This window comes from Myiozetetes cayanensis, unplaced genomic scaffold (assembly GCF_022539395.1).
Source record: "Myiozetetes cayanensis isolate MyiCay16 unplaced genomic scaffold, myiCay2020 scf2-11, whole genome shotgun sequence".
In the NCBI taxonomy this organism is placed as follows: Eukaryota; Metazoa; Chordata; class Aves; order Passeriformes; family Tyrannidae; genus Myiozetetes; species Myiozetetes cayanensis.
In genome coordinates this window covers 71,277,021-71,298,920 of record NW_026087411.1, presented here as the reverse complement: position 1 = coordinate 71,298,920, position 21,900 = coordinate 71,277,021, and the positions used below count along the sequence as shown (strand labels likewise).

The window sequence follows — 21,900 nt, the reverse complement described above, 5'->3', positions numbered from 1 at the left end:
GCCATGTCCCTAATGACACAACTACATGTCTTTTAAGTACCTCCTGGGATGGTGACTCAACCACTTACTTCCCTGGGTAGACTATTCCAGTGACAACCCTTTTCGTGACGAAGTTTTTCTATCACATTCATAAAATATAAAAAAAAAGGTCTATTCATAAATTATGCAGAAATAGTCTGGAAGAGTTACATTCTGAACTCAAGCGTTCACATCTTCTGTAAGGTTCTGCAAATGATTTTTTTTTTGGTGTGATACTAAGAGAGTCTAAATAGTCAGTGTTGTTGTCTTGGGGATTTAGAATTGTAGGGCCATGTGCACCTGCAGATAGTGAAAGTCTAGGGAACTTGATCTTGCTTAAAAAAAATTATTTTTTTGGAAAATATTGTCTTTGTGCAAAGCTATTTTTACGAAGTTGCAAAAACTAAAAGACTCTACAAAAATTATCAGATTAACATCAGATAATGTACAGATCTAACATGTAAGTAAGGAAAAAAAGATTGCTTTTCTACAGAATAAGCAAAATGCAAAAGATCTGAGAATGAAAGAAGCAGCGAAGAGAAAATGTTGCAATTTTCACTGCTAAGCCTGCAGTTTTGTTTCTGTGCTTTGAGTGACTTACCTTTGTGCCAGGTCTCTCCATATTCACCACCTCCCCTAATGTTTGCCACTGCTAGAACACCTCCTAGGTGTCGCACAAATATAAGTCTTGACACACTGAAAAAGCAAACAGATACAAAACAGAGGATTATTTTTAATTTCCAATTTTTATACACCTGCCACTTCTGCAAAAATACTTTGAGGGGAAGATCTGTCCCAAAATCAATGATGAAACTGTGAATGAAGTCCCCCCCTTGACGGCAAACCTGCGTAATCAGGCTTTTTTCAATGGTTATCCATGGAAACGAAACCCTCTGCAGCCTTGGGAGAGGAAGGATCTAGTACTGGTCAATTTTTCCTCCTTTAGTTCTTCACTTCCAAGGAAGAGTGGCCAGTGGTTTGGCCTAACAGACAACCACTCAGTACATGTCACCATTTTTTAAAATTATCTTCAAAGCCGTTCATGTGAGGACTAGAGTTATGCCGTACCACTGGACTGTTATAATTTTCTGAACAGTTCCTCTTCCACAGGACCTCTACTTCTTCAGAGAATAAAGGAAGGCTTAGCCCAAAGGAAGAGCGCAAAGAATTAAGACTTAAGATCAGCACTTGATCTTTGTTTATAAGCAGGTATTTTCAACTTAATTTCTGCCTAATGTACAATTTTTGGACATTTATCATAATGTGTATAAAAATTCTGTATCTATTGCTCTTTTGTGCCAGGGTCAGCAGTCAAGATGGCCAATCCCATTCTTATTTATTTTCCTCTTGCATTGCTAAATACAAAACAAATTGTATAACATAAAATTACAGATTCTACCTTTCCTATTATCTCCAGAATCTGGCCGAAAGCTAAAACACCTTTTTTTTTTTTTTAAATACCAAATTGAATAAGTATCAAAGCTATTACTATCTTTTTTTTTTTTTTAAATGGGTTGAAGTAATTTAAATTATATTTAACAGTTAAGAATCTCTGATCTGTAGAGGTAGTAGCTTAACACAGCAGAAGCTATAGAAGACCAACTGCACATATGCCAAGGAGAGAGGTAAAATATTAAAATTTAACAAGTCTATTTTTTTTTTTTTTTTTTTCTCCCCTCTGGTAGATTTAAATTTCTTATTTACTTTAAATCTTTGCTCATGCAAGAAACCATTGTTTGCAGAAATTATTTTTGTTCAACCACAATAAAAAAAGATTGGGTCTTTTTACCTTTAAGTCCTACTACTGCTTTTCAGAAATGGCTTGAAAGATGGTAGTCCTACAGTGTGTCTCATGTGGACATAGTAACAGAACAGGTACAATTTTCATACCTCCCAAAGCAATTACCTATGTAGTAGCCCATGTTCTTAAAATTATATACCAAGGATTAAGGAACCAAAATAAAAGCAGAGGGATAACTGATAAAAGATTTCTGTATTTTCATAATCCATCAAAGGAAAAACTTTCTACCTAGGCTGGTTATCTGGCCATCAGATTGCTCAGAACACTTGAATTAAGTCCATCACTGTGCATTGCATTTTCCTTAGATTGCTGTGACATGCTGATCAAATGCAAGATTGATATTCTATGAGCACATTGTGCAAACATCAGAGGGCATTATTCTGTCTAACTCCAGGATGCCTAATTTCAACAGGCTGCTGCACAGTTAATGTGGGGTAGCCTGACAGTAGGTTGCCTCATGAGATTGTGGCTTCTTAATTTTTGGTATGTCAGAGTCACAAAACCTCCCAGAATAATCTGCCCTTGTTTTCCCTGTCTCCATCTCAAACTTTGGGCCTCTTGGTCCAAAGTTACTTGATTCCCAATAATCAAAGGTAGCAAGTATAAGAAAGTATTACAGGTCAGGCAAGAGCTTGCTACTCAAATATATTGCCAGAAAATATTTTAAAAATAAAAAATTCTGGAACAGAGTCCATCTTCTTCCATCTGTTGAAATAAACTGTGCCTGTCTAAGGGATCATATTTAAGAAGTGAAGAACCCGTGAGCAATGCAAAACCAAAGTGCATCCTTATCCTGTCTGTGGACTCTGCTGACAGAGACAGTACTTTGATGATGATGATTTTTGGAGGGGTCTAAGTAACTTAGGATCTCATAGGATATGCAGTACTCTCATTAAAGGTAGCTAGTCCCCATTTCCACAAGCAAAAAATTTTCCTGATGCACAGGCTCTCAACAGGATAAAGTTCAGAGTTTGGTAACAACTATTATACTGCCCAAATTATAAGCAAGGTTTAGTCTATGTGTGCTCACTCTTGGTAATACTACTGGGATTTAGGCACTTTGGAACACCTTACCGCATATACCCCAACATAAACAACTAACGTCACTGCCCATGATGATTAATTAATACCCACCCCGGTATGGTCAGTAGTAAGGTGAGTCAGGACCCTTACTTAGAATCATAGAATCAGATGGGTTGGAAAGGATCTCTGAGATCATCAAGTCCAACCCTTGATCCACTACCACCACAGTTACTAGACTATGGCACTAAGTGCCACATCCAGTCTCTTCTTAAACACCTCCAGGGATGGAGAATCTACCACCTCCCTAGGCAGCCCATTCCAATGCCAGCACTTGGCCAATTCCTTGAGGAAAATGTGCCTCAAGCTTAAAACAAGCTTTCCTAAAGGAACTTTAAAGTTCAAGGAACCAGGTTTTATAAGTACAGAATCAGAATTTATTAACTTTTTTAGAAAGTGAAAATTCCAAGTGATTAGACAGCCCAAAACTCAACTTTTCACACACAGCCCTGCTATTGCCTTCTATGTCCTTCCAGGTGGATTCTTGCTTCCTGATTTGATTTCAAGTCAGCTTTGTGTCTGAGTCACAGCAAAGTGCCCAGTCACCCTGGATGGCAGTGAAATGTCTTATTCTGCAGAGGGAAGTCTGGCTTCCTGCTCTTCCCAACAGTCTCTGTAGCCTTTTGCTCATTATCCCTGTTTTTCCTTCCCTCTTTGGAGCAGGGTAAATGAAAGGGCAAGAGGGTCAGGAAGGAGTCAGTACAGGGAGCAGAAAATCTGCTGTCAAGTATTACAGCTGACATGGAAATGCAGGACAAAAGTCCTGAGTCACTGGACTTGGTTGCTCTCTTGGCTTTTGTGGAGCAGAAGGGAACAGTAGTAGAGCAACCGAAAAGAGTAATCTTCCACTCTGCACCCAGGGCTGTTATGTTGCTTGACCTTTCTCTGGGCTTACAGTCCCTCCTGCACCACCTGTTTGCTTTAAAGGCTGGGTACAAACTGCCAGTGAAATGCAATTTCACAGTCTGCTGCACAACCAGCTATACTCCAGGATGCACTAGGAATTGCTTCTCCTGTACCCACACATGCACATATGGAACAGTGAAGGGAAACATGTTGGTTCCTGCAGGGTAGTTAGCCGAATCTGAGGCATTAGCGGTAGGTTTGTGATGGCATTTTCCCAGCAGCTCTTGAGGTATCAGTTCCACCAGCCTTCACTTGCACTCTCTATGCCAGCTGTATAATTAATGACAATGCTCTGGCAAACACGGTCTCGAAATGCAGCTTTCCAGTCCAGAGAAGCATATGAAAGATGCAGCTTGCATTCAAAAATAAACCCCTACTGTAATCGACTTAATGACTTTAGGCTATCATTCTTGTAGTTATTTCTGGACCCTGTAACCTGTTGGTCTGTTTCTATTGCTTTCAGTGAAAAAAAAAAAATTATTTTCATTTTTGGTGTTGGAGAAAAGAAAGGAAGAGGAACACCAGTTTCTGAATTAAGCAGAAATAAGCTCCCCAAGCCAGAGAGTTGGTTCATGTTAATGGGAGTGAAATACCAACGAGAAAACATTGTACTGTCTGGAAGAAATACAGGACAGAAATGAACCACTGGAAAGGAGAAAATTAGCTGCTTTCTGTGAACAGTTATAAGAGCCTTAAGTTTAAATAAAAAAAAACCCCAGAAATATTTATCCAGTACTTTTTTAAAGGTAATCTGGCTACTACTTGATTGCATTTCCATAGCTACATTTCAGCTCAGGATCAGGTGAATGATGGTGGCAAGCCTCAGCCTTGACCATCCTGTGGCTGTTTTCTAGCACTCCTGCCTGTGATCATCTAGAAAAAAAAAAAAAAAGACCAAATCATGGTGTTGGGCTGTGGCTGGAATGGCACTTGGACTTGGGAAGTCTTTGTGAAGCATTGAAGTATAGTAACAAGGACATAGTATAACATTACTGGAATTTACCAGGTAAAGGGTGAAGTGGATATTCTGCCTTCCTGGCAAAAATTCTCTCTTACAATTACCTTTTCCTGATCTTGCCTGCCTACTTTTGGAACATGCTTTCTCACCAAGTACTCAATTCTCAACTTATTAAGCATAAAGATGCATTCGAAGGTTTCTGCTATCCTTATTTTTCTTCTAGAAAGAGAAAGCTGAGAAAGGATGTGTTGATACTACAGGGAGAGAATACGGAGGGAAGTATGGTCAATCGTGTTTTATTTACATTGTCAGTGGGATAATAATGTATTTTCATCTGGAGGCCATTGGTAGTTCCCTGTGCACTTAATTTTAAGGGATTGTTACAGATTCATATTCTTATTTTATGAACTGTATAATAAAGGCTTCATAGGGTTCAGGAAAACATAGGTCACTGCTCACACCTCCCATCTTCAGCTCTTCTGACTGTCAGCTGCACTCTCTTGCTGCTGTTTGCTGGACTCCTACAAGAATCAATTTTTAACTTGCCAAAATGGCAGAAAACCACCCACTACATTTTGCTGGGATAGTGTAACGTCATTCTTGCAATATAAATCAGCTTATCAGAGGTTCCAGCAAGCACCAGGGCCAATGGATGGGAAGTGAAAGTAGGTACTGAGAAATACCTTCTCCTTTTGCTAACAGCCTGCTCGTGTCAGCTCTGCAGAATGTGAAATTTTACCTTAAATCAATAGATACATGATATTTATTTTACATTCTTTAAAAAAGAAAACATGGTAGGTTTTATCACAGTTTTCAGCATTTACAATAAACATTGTAATAAGTCCGTGGTTGAACCTAACTAAAAAGGAATTTAAAAACTATTTGGATTATATAATTGCATTTCTCAAAAACCACAGGAAATCAAAAATGTAGCTTTATGGGGCAGATAAAAAGCTTACAAATAATCACAGAACACAAGATGGGAAGTCCATTGTTTGAAAAAGTATTTGCTAGAAAGGATGTGAAACTGTAAATGCTATTCAGAAATACAGTCACTGTGACCTGGAAAAGTGAGCACTGCAAAGGATTTCTTGCAATGTGCTGACTCTAAAGCAAGACTAGTAGTACCTTAACTTAATAGGATTGTTTCACAATAGATTATTTTTCTGTTGGAGAGCTCTCTTCTGCTATCTAAAAAACTGCTCTCAATTCAACCCTTTCCATTTCTGTTTTCCTCTGCCTCACCTAGGAGCATTTCTTAGGTATTCAGAAAATCACTGCCTCTTGGCAAGTCTATTCAAATTCCCCTGCTGAAGAAATAAGCCTTTTCTCTAAACAGATAATCTATTCAATGAAGCTTATGGCTTTTGAGGGCTACAAATCCTGTTCTGCACATCGTATTTTTGGTTTACAGTGTGTTGCTTTGCATTTGCAGAGATCACATCATTTGTGTTTCAAGACAGAATCATCTTTTGTCTTTCCTGATCCTTTGGGACACAGTAGGAATTTGCTTCTGATGTAATCTCCTCTAAACTATAATAGGAAAACGCTGTGAAATTTTAATTATTTACACTAATTTAGACAAACATTTGATTTTCTATAATATGTAGACATAGGCAACTGTTTAACTTGAAAAAAGAAAACTTCCAATGACATTAGTTCAGCAAAGGACTCAAATACATGCTTAATATATGTCCATATGCTTCTCTGTTGAGCTCAGTGACAGACCAGGAAGAGGTTGAGGTATAATCCCAAGGGCAGGGTGCCTGCTGTAAACCTCAGAAGAGCAGAGCACTTCTCTCCTCTGACATAAATTTCTTCTGTGAGCCTGGGCAAAAACCCTTGAATTCAGAACTAACAAAGGAGACAAATGGTGCCTGGGCATTGAAGTGCAGTCCTTATGGTCCCCATCTCGCTTCTCAGGGACCTGAAATGCATCCTGTCAGATCCATCATCCACCCTGCCCTCAGTCTGTGACAGCTGTTAATACCAGGTACTTCAGAAGAAGGTATGAAATACTCAGCTTACCTGTAGCTTGGTGTGATTGATATGTTGAATCCTCCATATCCATACAAGAAGGCAGGATGAGAACCATCTAATTTAATTCCTTTCTTGTGAATAATAAACATAGGGATCTTAGTACCATCTTTGCTAGGGTAGAAAACCTAAGACAAGAAAAAGAAATCCGTAATGATCTTAGTGCTGTAACTCTCCACAGCTGCTGTTGACAAGAATCAGAGGTGATCCCTCCTGTGGTGTCTGAGGGGTGAAACTTTCCAGGCAATCTGTGCCAGTTGCCCAGGTCACGTTCAGTAATGGCCATCACTCAATTGGTTGCTTAACAGCTCTGGAAAATGTATAAAAATGAGACAGTACAAACGTTTGTGTATCTTATACATTAATTCTACATACAAGAGGGTTTAAGAAAATGTTACAAAAAGAATACGATTCTCTGCAAGGGAAGACTGGTGGTGTGAAAACACAAGGGCTGCATGGTCCATCACAGTGTAAGCAGCAAAGACTCGAGCTGACACAGAGAACAAACAGAACTAAAACCAGATTTCCAATCTAGAATTAATTTCTAAAATGTCTCCTTTTTAAACATTCAAACTTCAGACACTAGACAACAGTGGACAGAGAAGAAAGAAACTCATGGTAGGGTGGTGACTTCGTGAGAACCCACTAAACATTGCACTGTTTTAGACGAGAGAGCTGTTAGTACAAATAAATAGGTAAAACTCTCTGAAGATCTGGTCTTGTGCTTCTGAAATCACTGAAAATTCCTTCATATCAGTTGATGCAGCAGTCCTTGCTTGTAAAAACATAAATTTCATCACAAATAGAAGGCCACAGATATTCAAAAAGTCAGAGTATTTTGGTTTTCTTAGTAATACATTAGCATTAATATATTAGCATTAACATTTCTCAGTGGAGTCACTCCACACACCAAATTCAAGTGCAAAGAGAAAACTTTGAATAGCTGAAGACACTGTTTTTTCAGCCTTGTGAAAACAGCAAAAAGCTGATTAAACTCTTGCACGTGCAGCATGAATTCGCCAAAGCAAGTCTGTATCCAGCAAAAGTGGACTCAGCATCGCCCAGTCTTTCAAGGCTGTCTGAACGACCACTCCACCTCATCAGGGTGGTAACATAAGCTATATGACAGAAACTTTTGTAGCACTTGGTGCATTCCAGACATTACCAGGCAACTAGAACCAGGAGCCCCAATGCTGCAGAATCTCCAGTTCAACCAGCAAGACTCCTGGACTGCCCACTGGCTTTCAGGAAACCAGTTCCCAAAACACCAAGTATCCACATAGCACATGCTTTCATATGTCCTTCTACTACTGCCATAGCACTGTGGGAAGTTAAAAGCGGAACTCCATGTGCACAAACTGTAGTTTCTTAACACAGTTCTTGCATCTTATTATTCTGATGTATGGATCTGCCTGCATACTCTAATTTAGTATCCAGCCTGTTATATTTTGCCAGTCAAGCAAAACACGTGGGTGTGAATGGAGTTCGCTGCATGTCCTAAAGTTCTGGTTGATTACTTTTCTTTGCCTTGTTTTAGCATCATTAGTTGCAGTTTCAACTCTAATTAGAACAAAAAGGTAGTAAACGAAAAATGACACATTCTTATAATTTTGTTGTGTGTTTATAATCTCTGTGCTTTTAAAGGAAATAGTCCTACCATGCTTTATAAAGCAGAGAATCAACAGGATCTATTTTTATAACACATGAACCTCAACAGTAATGTGAAGCTGCGCAACACATTTATTCTGAGCATTGCCTGTAATTTGAAACATGTAAATCCACATGGCATGTTGAAAACAAAATAATCACATTTAATTTTAGTTTAATCACTGCTAATGAAATTTGAGAAATTTCAAATGAAACCACATCTACCTCTGAAGGCTTCACTAAAACCTGTAGACATATTACAGATAAAAATTCAGTATTTCAGTATCCTGCAGATGGAAAAAAAAAAATCAAAACAAAAGCCTAAGGGCATTTTTACTCAGATTAGATCACTGTTTCCAACTACTGCCATAACTGTATCTTTACTGATGAAGTGCTTGCCAGAATAGTAGAATACAAAGAATTTCCACTTTAAGTAATTAGTTGAACACTATAAACAAATAAAGTAAATGATAAACAGGAGAACTGCTGAGGCTGGTAATGAGGAGTTCCACAGACTCTTCCTTAAAATGCCATCCATCAACTCCAATTGTTGCTGGCAATTCATGCAAAGTGAGCACCTGGCCTTTCTACACTTCCAGAAGCTTACTGCCATTGGCCAGTCCTTTCCTGATGATTAAAGGATGCCACTAAATTTACTTCTTCTTTCTGAAAAAGGGCCTTTTTTTTTTTTTTCTAAACAGCTCTCTGAAAACTCACTTCAGTAGGGATTTTATTGTCATCAGTTTAGATAAAAATAACATTAAGTGAAAACTCAACAAAAATAAAAGATGCATGTCAAGGTGACATTTGCGATTTAAGAGTTTTCACTCCTATCTTTGCTAAAATTATGATTACCTCTCCCACCACGATGAACATACGAAAGTGGGATGGAAATCAATTCAGTGAGACACTAAGATATGTGAAGCTGTTTAAGCTTCTCCAAATAGACTATTTTTAACAACTGATTCAATCTCATCTTTAAATTAGGTGTTATCTTTGAAGCAAGTCCAATGGTTTATTCATATAACCGATAAATGGATGTGTTTCTATCTCAAAGATTAGGGTAAACCGCAGAGGGCAAGCCCTAAAAAGAAGAATTTCCCAAGATGGTGTTTCACGCCTAATTTTAGAACCCCTCAGCTTTTACAGCAGTAAATGCTCATAAAAGGGTACTACTGTTTACTGTTTTATCACATACAGAAGTGATCCACTTGTGCCAGTTACATTATATTACTTCTTGCTCATATATTTTCAAATTAAGGACTCATGTCACTATAGTCAGCATATATAAGAGGACAAGGTAGCAAAGGGATTTTGGAGGGAACAGGATGGAGAAGAACACTTTAAAAACATTATTATGAATGCTGAAACTCATCATTCAAGGAAGGAGATGCCAAAAATAAGTATCTTCAGCCTTTAGGAATGCACCAGCAATGCTGTGTGGTTGACAGGGCACTCCAGCTGCATGCAACCCTTGGTGCTATTCTAGGAGCTGGATCAGTACAACAGCTCCAAAATAGTTGTAGCTCACTTTGTCTCACACTGAAGTCCCTATCTGTCACATGCCAGAGGGGTCTCAGTGCCAGAAGGAATAACTTTCAATTCAGATGCTGGAACCTGAGGCATAAATTTATAGCCTCTAGTGTACTTACTGTGACTCAGGGAGAAAGTAACACTGTTTGCACAGTTAGTCATTACTACAAACTACATGAAGATTAGGCTATATAAGCTACATAAAAACCAATCTCAATCATTCTTCTTTCATGCATAGATATATATGCATATATATTCATGCATAGATTATAGAGTGGTGTGTTACTTTGTTTTGTTTTTTAAACTTAGCATTTGAAAGCAATTTACATTCCATTTTCATGGACTAAAAAATTCAATGGAAGTTTACCTCCAAGACAGTTTACAGAGTAAGTTTTACAAGTAAATACAGTTAATGGCTGTGTGACTGGTCTTGTAAATTTACTTAGGAGTTAAATAGGATTAAAAAGTTCTATACACTCAATCCTAGGAAGGTCTTTGTCCTCCTAATTATTATTTGCCTTAAATGTGCAGTGTTTATGTTAGATGAACCTTTACTTAAGGAAGACAGAAACAATCAGCTGGCATTGTAGACAAAGACCTAAATTCAGAAAGACTATGTTTATCCACCTCTGCCTCTGCAGTGACAAGAAGCATCCTCTCCATCTCAGGTCACAAGGAGGCAAAACTAAGTATTTTTAAAAAGCTAAGAGAATTTCAAAATAAGAGGTTGAAGACAAAGTTCTTCCTTCATTTGTCTATAGAGATAATACAGACAGACATTGATACTTACACACAGAACTAAAAATAATTTTGGCAATCATCCATTATGCACTTCTTTTTTGAGTAAATATGAAATCGGTATCTATGAATATTAAATGAAATGACACAACCATCACAACAGATAAATAAAACTAATCTGCCTGAATACTCATATTGTGCCACATAATTAAAAATACTTAAGACTACTGACATTGAATAAAAACTTTCATTTTTAAAAATTAAAAACCTCAGCAACTTGTGATTTAGTTTCACTTTTTCTTGCTTTCAGAGATATTTTCGCTGTTTATACAATGGACAGATTAAAGGATGTAATTAATTACAATTGTTTCATGAAGAAAACTGAATGTACACCTGAAATCATCTTGCTTTTACAAAACCTAAAATTCTTATATGTAAAAACGAACCCTAAAATTGTACACATTTAAAATTAACCTTCTAAGGTAAGATTCAACACAGGTTTTGAAACACTGATGTAAAGCACAAATCCAAGATAATATTATCCGTATGGGTCTAATGCATATATTTTTAAGCTGTGAACAATATCTGAATGTTTAGAAATATTTTATCATTTTTCTGACTTGCTCATTAATGGCAGAGAATTAAAATCCAGTTAAGAATTGTTAGTTTGGCTTTTCAGAAAGAAATATTTCCTGCAGATAAAACCAAAATTTACACATGAAAAGGAACTTTGATTTCTGGGACTCAAAAACACTCTGTAAGTTACAGTAGGCTAATTATTCTTAGAAAGCCAGTAGTGATTCTAATAATGTCTCTCCCAAACTCTCTTTCAAGATTAGATATTACATACCAGAAATAGCAATTCTTTCCATGTCTTTGTGTGCTTGATCAAAACCAGGTAAGAGTTACACTTGTCATTAGATTGACATTCATTGTGTAAAATCCCAAAGAATTTTACAAAGAGCAACTAAAGAGGCATATAAATCAAGCCTGAATACTCCTTATTAAAAATGCCTGTTCAATAATTTAGGTTTAATAACACCACAACAATGCCTTTAAAATTAGTTTTGTTCCAAAGTTCCCTATATACTTTTCTTGAGAGAACTCCTTTTCATTTGAAACAAACACAAAGTTTAGCAGTCTTGGTGAAATGTAGCAATTGCTTTCTGCCCCCACACACTGCTGCGGCCACCACAAAGTCACAGACAGTGCTGGGGAATCAAAACACCCTGTTCAGAACCAGCAGCCACAGGCACAGCTGTGCTGAGCAGCCGACTATAGGGAGTGACTACTTTAGTTTTTACTCCTTGGAACTGCATTTCAAGCTTCCAGTTTCACACAAAGCATTTCCTTCATTACGTGAGAGATGAAGACTTCTCATCACACTTCGGTTTTTGTATTCCTATATACAGGAAGAATCAGAAGTCAGGAGAAATAACAGAGAACTATTACCACTACAGAGCAAATCCACAGGATCTGAGGATTCCCTTCTTCAGAGGGAAATCCTCATCAGTCTTTAAGCCTCTTAAATTAGCTTCAAAGCAATTCTGTGTGGGTTGTAAAGCTTGCTTAACACAGAGTTGGACATGGGCCAAGGTAAGTTGGCACAGTAAAAATTCATGCAGGTAAAACCCAGAAAGAAGAACACCCCCCACAGACATTTGCAAAAGCACTATGAAAATGATCAAGGAACCTTTTAGAAGAAATTGTTTCACCACCATGTTTTTCAGCACAAAATGCAGACTCATGCTGACAGAGGCAAAGTGCCAGGAGATGGTCTTCTGGAAGAAATGCCTTGCTAGTAAGTTCAGCTGCTTAGCTGCAATTGACTGCAGGGAGGTATCTTACAGGATGCAGGGAAGAAGACAAGAGAAAAATACAAATGAAAAATCAAAAATCCTGTAAGACTCGCATGGTAGATACACTTTTCTATATTAGTTAAAAGGCAACATTCCCCTTCACATAAAGCCTTAGTGGTAAATGGGATCCAATAAGACCCCTCCATTCTACTTAAAAGACTTCTTGCCTCTTTTCTAAATGTTTATGCTTTGCCCCTTTCAGTGGGATCTCCAAGCTTACTGCAGCAGAATAATTAGCACGTGCCACACAATTATTCCTTTTCTTTCATAAATTTGCCTTGAAGATGACTTGAGGTACAGTGTAGATACAGGCAGATATCAGATAGACAATATTTCCCTTTTCATTAAAATGTACATTGTAGTCATGTTGAACAGAAAAACATCCCAGGTGCCTTTGTAAGTTTCAGCCTATTTTCTGAATCACTTCTGTGCTTATGCATTCAAGAAATCAAGAAACCTATGAAGTACTATAGCATGAGATAAACAAAGGGATATCTTGATGAAAGTAGCACACCTTTGTTGAATAAAAACATAAATAACAGCTGCTGGGTAGTCCAATTTCTGTCATTAAATCAAGCTTTACTTCACTGAGTAAACTGCCCCGACAGGAGACAACTCACTGTACTAGTATGTAGGCATTAGAAAGTAAACACTACTTATTTTTACCATGTTGGAAATCAGTTCAAGTTGTAATGAGAAACACTATAAGAATAAAAATGTAGAGGCAGATTACATGAGGTAAGCAAGGAGGAGAACTTACCTTCTCCAAACTACTGCACAATAACTATTTTTATTTATAGTTTTATGCTGTGGTAGGGGCACACATCTAATTCAATGTGCTGAGAAAGAGACACATTCACTCAAACAGTAATTAGCTAATTCAGCTTTTCTGTTTCTGACCCCATCTTGCTCAAAACTTGCTTGGTTATCTCCACATGGCCCCACTTTTGAGTGTTTACAAGCTCCAAAAAGATGACACAACCACTGTTGGATTTTCTCCCTAACACAGAGGCATCTACAGAGTTCAGGGTGCTCAAATAGCAGTTGTAAACCTGTATTCAAAAATTCCTGCACAGAAAAAACTCAGTCTTGACACTGGTGATGTCAAGTACCCAGCTTGTGTCAAAAGCCCCAAGAGGACCAATGTATTCCCCTTACCAAGTTCACCAAGTTCAATTGGTGGTGTAATTTTCGGACAGATGTCAAAACAAAAGCTTTGAAGACACCTCATAACAGGAACACCAAGGAGCGTGCTGATGCACCCTTGTAATACTGTTAGAACAGGGCAGAGATAAACAAGTAACAAAAAAGGAATGTTTCTGGTGGTTTTTTGTTGGTTTTTTTTAAGCCGTAAGACCAAGGACAGTTTGCAGCAATCTTTTCTTTCTTGGGCAAAATGTGAACAAGACAGCAAAATTCAACAAACTTGTATCAGACATAAGGAAATCCACAACTATTAATGAACTACCAGTAAATTAACAGATCAAGTGTCTAATGTTGTCAATTCAACTCAAGTGAGTGTAACCATCAACTAGTAATCAGAAAGAAAAAGTCACGGATGTCATTGCTGATAAAAGATATCCTCATTTCAGGCATTCTATCATTATGCTTTGAAGCTTTTCTGCATCTTGTCTATTTTTATCTGTTAGTATGGATAACTGTGCACTATTACTTTCAAAAATAATTGACAAATTGGCTGAAAAGCAAGCAGTTCAGGGAGTTGTCAAGGAGAATTTATGGATCAATTTTTCCCTATCTGTGAGAATGGAAGCCAGAACTAAGGAAATAATCTATTTCTTTATATCATTCATCTATACAGTTGAAAAACTAGTTACTGTGAGAGTAACAATGATAGTTCTTAGAGGCTTCCCTTGTCCCATAAATCTCCTGGGAGATGTCTCAAGGACAGAGCAGAAATTATTAATCTAAGGAAAGATAATATTCTATCAGTACCTCTGAGCAGTGTTGATAAAATCAAATCAACAGCTAAATGAAGATGCTAACTAGATTACCCTTAATAAAACTGCACACTGAGGAATTTGTGCTGCATCATAAACAGACAAAAGCCAAGAGAAAAAAGCTCACATAATTAGTGATTGAACTGTTCCTGAGTAGAAAGTGAACTGCTATCTTCCTTTCTTTTCCTTTGAAAAAATGTTCTTTCAGAATGTTCCAAGATTTTGTGATTTCTAAGTTTTTACTACTTCAGTTCTTATACTGACGGTGAACACGGAGGTCTCCTGAACAATCCCACTCACATATGTTCCATTTACACAAGTTTACATCTGCATCTCTGGATACTTATCAAAGCACTTTTCGTTTAACTTGTCCTCCCTCTTCAGTAGTGAATGCCAATTAAGAGAAAACAACCCACAAAATCTGTTGATACGGCTATTGACTAAGAAGATTTTTTAGCTCTTCCTTACCTGTTATTAATGCAATTTTTTTTCTGTGTGGTATAAATGGTGACTATGTCCTTGAAAGTGGCCAGTGACACCAATGTATTATTAAGTGGTGTGATTGTGCCATAGAAAACAGGTAGGAGAGGTTCTCCAAAACCTCCTCATTACTATTTAGTGAAAACTATTTTCTCAGTACAAACTGAAATGCTCATAACTGTTAAATGATCATCTTGGTCAATATTCATCCTTTTCTAGGGTAATCATGTTCACACTGAATGCAAGAGTCATAAGGTTATAAGATATGCTACAGTTTGCTTCCTTCTTTCCCTTTTAGGAGCAGAGCCTGCTCCCAGTAGTGGCCACACAGACTCATTTACTTTGCAGAGGCTCTCATCTTACATATGTCTACGTAAGATCTCACCAACATTTGAAATTGCTGTTTTCCACTCTCAACTCTATTAATCTGTTTTCCACCATGATGATAAATGTTAATTAACAACAACAGAAATCCTAATCCACCAAGCAGTTTTGATCCTGGGTGAAGACAGTAATTATAATTTTATTGGGCTGCAGTGATTACGAGTATAATTATATCTCAGAATATCTCTGATATACATATCTCAGAAGTTAATCTGCATTTTTAATTAGTTTTAAATATTAGCAATTCTAATTTGTTTTTGTCTCCTTTATAGCAATCTTTATTAATCTTCCAAACATAAGTTATCCCTCTGTTCTGCTTCAAGCTGTGGTTGGTAAGAGCCCTGTGATGGTCTTAATTTCTATGCTATCCAGCACACTGTTGAATGTGGTCTATAACTAAGACTCCAAAGAGCTGCAATAATGCAAGTAAATAAAGGAGCAACAACCTTCTAATTTGTTCTCTGTAGGCTGCTCTACTACCTTAAACTTCTTTGTAACAGTTGTTTGCAAAGCATAATAAATATCTGCATAAAACAGTTATCAACTCGTGTGTGTTTGGAGGCTTGCAGCTCTGAAACATAAACCTCCCAGCTCTGCTAGAGCCACCTCTATTCTGAAAGCACTCCAGTTCGCTGGTAACCTATGGGGACACCATTGAGAATGAGAGATACATCCACTGTAAAGTATCCATACAGAGTATGGAGCTGAGGTGAAGCTTAATTGCTAACAGGAAACACTGAGACGCTGCAGAAAAGAGGGATTGCTTTTTTGAAAGAGTAACAAACAGAAGACAAAACTACCTGAAAAAGTAAAACTCAATCCAGCGAGGCCAGAAATGCAACATACTGTACTCTGACAAGTGCAATCACATACAGGATAGTGAACAACTGACTAAAAAGTAATTTAGAAAAATATTTTGGAAGTGTAGTGCACTTCAAACTGAACTTGAACAAACAATGAATTGTTAGAGAAAAGGCAAACTCTACATGAGGACATATAAAACAGTCTCAGCCACAAAACATATGAAATAACCCCTTCTGCTGCATTCAACATTTGCAAAGCCTCAGCTAGAGTGTCATGTTTAGTCAAAACAATGGTACACCATATGCTGAGCATCTAAATAGACTCCAGAGAAGAGAAAGAAGTGTGACAGGAGTCCCAGGAAGTAGACTCCACTAGGAAAACCCAACAGAGTTCAGATTTTTCTTTTGTTTGGTTTGGTTTTAGTCTAAAGGAAAATAAAATTGAGGGACACATGGTGACAGTCTCTAAATATGCAGAAGCTTGCTGTAACTAGAAGAGAACTACTTGTTTCCCATTACAGCAGCTCTGCTACAGGTTTTTCTGTTCACAACTGCAACCACCTGTTGGGCAGCAGAAGCCGGTTCCTCTCTTCTTGCAAGAAAAGCCAGTATTCTACCTCTTGAGACTGCAATGGATTAATTGAGCTTTTGAGATTGTTTTTATAAAGGATTTATATGATATCAAGAAGAGAAGCTTCAAAAGCAGAATTGGAGAACAAGTGCCTCCATTCTCACTGCCTTTTGCCTTTCAAAAATCCGTTTGAATTTAAAAACCATCCTCTGGCAGAGACAGATACATACCTGTATAATTAACCTTACTAAATGTAAATCCCCTTCTTCAGAAACCCAATGACTATTAAATGGACTTACATGATGCTGCTAGCATAGTACTGAGAAATAGAACCAGAAAATTGGTTATCTTGGTGACCTGGTAAAGGAATTCAATGTGTCTCCCTGCTAGACCAGTGGCTTGAATGCTGGCCCACACTAGTGATGACTGACAACTGCAATCATCCAATGATCTTTTGCCAGCTGTGTGAACAAAACCAACGCTTTTTGTCCCACAGGAATCTGTCCTCAATGCAGCATTATCATCACAATTTAACAACTCCCCCGGCCAGACTCCATGAGGCAAAGTTAAGGGTAGGCAGACGGATAGAAAAATTCCCACACTGCAAAGGAGCATTCTCATTCTGAACAATGCTGGCATGCCAAAGTTTGACATTTAGTCTCAAAAAAGTGATCAAGAACAGAAAACGGGCAGCTACCACTTCTTACTTTCAGCAGAGGACTATGCAGACAGTCCTTAGTGTGCCAAAATTTTCCATTTTTATGACTACTTAGTCTAAGTAAGAATTAAAGAGCCACAAAGAGGCTTCAGAGCATTTTTTTCTGTAGAAGCATTCTGTATGTTTGATCCTCCACCAGTGACGGTATTGGCCATTCAGTCTGCACTACACAAGACACACAAACACCATAGTGATCAAAAGACAGTGTTTTGTCAGCATTTATTACTATTAGAGGTATCAAAAGGGTGGGTTTTTGTTGCTGCTGAAGTTGTATGAACTGCCACTTGTGAAAGATTTTAATAACTCTTTTGATTAGGTTTTCAAACCACATCTGAAGACTCAACTCTGAGGATTAGCAAACCACTGCCATCAGAACAGCAAAGCATATCCCCTGTGCAACACCTCATCAGTGTGCAGCCACGGACACATTTCATTCTGAATGTTTCTGTTCCTATAGAATTAAGCTAATAATACTCATTACCTTTGAGAAATAACACTGATAAGCCTATACAAATGGGAGAAGAAAAGTTGAAAGTAGATTCCCACTGAGAAACAATAAATAGAATTCTTGTGATTAAGAAACTTAATTAAAACAGTAATGTGTTCATGCTTAATTACTGGAGGTGCATTCAATCACAGGAGTGAATATGAAAGCTGGAGGAAAAATAGAAGGGAAGAAAGTCTTCACTGACATATTCAGAAAAAAGACAAACCCTAAGCATTTTCACTATAACAACATTATCATTTTAGTATCTCTATATCAGCAAAGAATCTACCTACTGAGATTCCTGAAGGCTTAAACACACATGCTCATTTCAGGCGTCTGAGAGAACAACTTTTTAAATCATTTCCTTGATGGTAAAATATATTTTGTCGTTTATTGTAGAAATCAAAACTATTTTTTATTTACAATTAACAATGCAATCATTTAAGGCATGGGAGGCAATCCTTTCAGCTCCACTACAATTGCTTAAGCTCTTGTTTGAAACTCCTGTGTTTAAAAAGAGGTTCTCTACACTATGTTCAATGGTTACAGATCTGTTTCAGGCCATGCTATCTGGCTTTGTGTTTTAAGGAATTCTGACAAGGAAATGAAGCGTAGAATGCAGTTTGGGATTAAGGAAACCAAATAACATCTCTATTCACTAGAAAAGTGAAAAACAAACTACTGCAAGTTCAAACAGAAGTTCTACTGAGAAAGGTAAAAGAATAATATTTCAAAGTGAGTTTTAGTTAAACTACTAAGCAATTGCTTCTCTCGAAGGCTTAAAATGAATGCTTTATATAAAGTCTAAGAGCATGAAGGTTCTACAGACTCTTACATTTTAAGAAGCTCTCCCATTCCTTGTACACTTAGCACAAAAAATAAACAATCTACTATTAAAAGCTTGGAACAAGTGAATCACGAAGCCTGTATGATGATCCAAATGAACACAGAGAGTATTATTTAGTATTTTAGCATTACTCTCCACACTGTGTGGCCTGGCATTGTGTTAATTCTTCCTAAGAGCAGTTTTGTACTCCTCTATCCCAAACCACATTTCCATGGTGCATTCTGCTAAACAAAAGCTCCCAGCTTCCTAAACTCTGCATCAATCCCCTGTGGTATAAAAGAAGGGGATAAAGCAAATCCAGACATTTAGACCTTAAACCAGGATTTGAACTGGACTGGTGAAGAAAGCAATGCAAAGTCTATCCCTTCATCCTCTTACTTGAAACAGAGAGATCTTGGTCCTGCTCCAGAATATCTGAATTGCATTGGATGGTGCTGCTCAAATATGGGTGTAGAACCAACTTAAATGGGTATAGAGACAACAGCTACTCTGCTGCTCCAGCATATGGATTTCAAAGTTCAAGAGTATGTAAGGTCATAATAAGAAATCTTTTACTTGATACTCTTTCTAGACATAAACTCCTTGATTCTGACAATTTCAATCCTTAAAAAGGAGTGTACTGTGGTTGCAGTATGGGGGCCTTAAAACTAGAGCGCTACATTTTCAGTTAGTGTTTCTTCACTGACCACCAATTAGAAGAGGTAATGGCAGATTAAAGTGGCGTTTGTAACAACCACATGCCAAGGGTGTAAGATGCTAAACTCACACAGGCAAACTGCCAATGCTGTCAGAGTTGTCACTATCATTTTGTTGATGTCCTCCAGAGCCAGACTGGTGCCTTGGTGCCAAAACCAGTCACTGCCAAAACATTAGGTGAGATCAGAGCTGAAGACTTCAGCCCTCTTCTTGGGAGCTCTGAAAGAAGTGGCTCAAAGCTTATTTTCCCCCTGCAAGAGGGCAGGTGTCTACCACACTGTGGTGAGCACTAAAACTATGGTGTTTGTCACATTCCTTCTTCCCCCCAACATTTCTTCATTTTCTTCCTTACTGCAATATGAAATGCTAAAGAAAATAAAAGCAATAAACCAGAAACAAATAACAATATGCAACCTGTTTTCCTCAAGTATTGATTCTATCCTCCCACCCCATGAGATGAGGGAAGGATTCAAAAACCCCAAATACCGTTAGAAGAAAGAAAGTCCAACTCTTCAAAAATCAATCCCTTTTTGCTTGTGATGGACTCTTAGGAGAGGGATGAAAATGATGCCAAAATAACTTACTCTCCTGAAGAAAAGGGGAGAATTATTTGTCTCTGCTGCTGAGAATCAATGGAAAAAGTAAATGCCTTTATTCTCTGGTATGAGAGTGCTTTCTCTCAACAGAGAGATTCAAAGCTAATGAATGTTTCTCCAACTGCTAGTGACCTATCCATAGGATATCCATATCCTGTATGCATAGTGACACTCAGAGTTGTGGTCAGTGGCTTGATGTCCAAGTGGAGACCAGTGATGAGTGGAGTTTCTCAGGAGCTGGCATTTGGGCCGGCGCTGCGTAACATCTTTGTCAGCAATATGGACAATGGGACTGAGTGCACCCTCAGCAAGCTTGCCTATGACACCAAGCTGTGTGGTGCAGTTGATGCGCTGGAGGGAAGGGATGCCACCCAGTGGGACCTTGACAGGAAGTTCAACATGGCTGAGTGCAAGGTCCTGCACATAGGTCAGGAAAATGCCAAGCATAAATATGGGCTGGGTGGAGAACGGACTGAGAGAAGCCCTGAGGAGAAAGAACTGAGGGTGTTGGTTGATAGGAAGGTCAACATGACCCAGCAATGTGCACTCACAGCTCAGAAAGCCAACTGTGCCCTGAGCTGCATCAAAAGAAGTGTGGCCAGCAGGTCACCACTCTGGTGACACCCCACCTGGAGTGCTGCATCCAGCTCTGGGGCCCCCAACACAGACCTCTTAGAGTGGGTGCAGAGTGGGGACATGAAGATGATCAGAGGGCTGGGGCACCTCTCCTATGAAGACAGGCTGAGAGAGCTAGGATTGTTCAGCCTGGAGAAGAGAAGGCTCTGGGGGTGACCTAATTGCAGCCTTCCGGTACCTAAAGAGGGTCTGTAAGAGAGCTTGAAGAGGTACTTTTTACAAGGGCATGTTCTAACAGAACAAGGTGAAATGGCTTTAAACTGAAAGAGGGCAGGTTTAAATTAGATATTAGGAAGAAATTCTTTACTATCAGGGTGTTGAGGCACTGCAACAGGTTGCCCCAGAGAAGCTGTGGATGCAATATCCCTGAAAGTGTTCAAGGCCAGGCTTGATGGGGCTTTGAGCAAACTGGTCAAGTGGAAGATGTCTCTGCCCATGGCAGCGGGGTTGGAACTAGATGATCTTTGAAGTCCCTTCCAACTGAAACTATTCTTTAATTCTGTGATACATACGTGCATAAGGGAAGGAAACAACATTAAGACCCTCTCTATAACCATACTGAAAAAACAAGAGCTAGTTATATCATCAGCTCTTGCATTGTTTAACAGGTTGAGCTTACTACAGTTTTCAGAGGACACTGCTTTCCTCTGCTTCCCTCTGTTATTTTTTATACTAATGAGGGGAATCTAATGCTCATGGAATGACACCACTAGCAATGGTAAGATCCAGGAATAGCATGAGCAGGTGCTGTACACAAGTTTCTCCCACAACTCTGCCAATCAACCCCAAGCCTGACTCATCTTCTCTCAGTGTTGTATTTTCCTGAAGCAGAGAATAATCACTGTGCCAAACCGTATGGTGTAAAGTTCCGCTTGGAATGAGAATGACTATAGACAAATTTTCCCTATCAATGCCACCTAACTTGAAATCAGTGCTGTAAGGGCTTGAAGATGGGAGTGAAGGACTGAACAAAAAAATAAACTCAGGAAAATTACTTCACCTAAAAAAATTTCTGCAAAAGAAATCTGAGGAAATTCATCCCAGCCCCAAGAAGAGAAATACCCTTTTAAAGACTTGCCCTTGTTTCATTTCTGCAACAATACCTAAACAACAGCTGGTTTTAAATCCAACTAAGCTGTAAAACCAA

At 38.3% G+C, this 21,900-nt stretch overlaps 1 protein-coding gene across 1 annotated transcript in view; it reads right to left on the bottom strand.

Annotated features, from left to right (window-relative positions):
- Positions 1 to 21,900, bottom strand: part of PREP (prolyl endopeptidase) — a 92,497-nt gene that overhangs the window by 10,614 nt on the left and 59,983 nt on the right. The window contains exons 11-12 of the mRNA XM_050315574.1: positions 6,792 to 6,928; positions 620 to 714 (exon numbers count right to left, since the gene is read on the bottom strand). Of these exons, the coding sequence (XP_050171531.1) occupies positions 620 to 714; positions 6,792 to 6,928 (232 nt within the window). The remainder of the gene's footprint in view (positions 1 to 619; positions 715 to 6,791; positions 6,929 to 21,900) is intronic.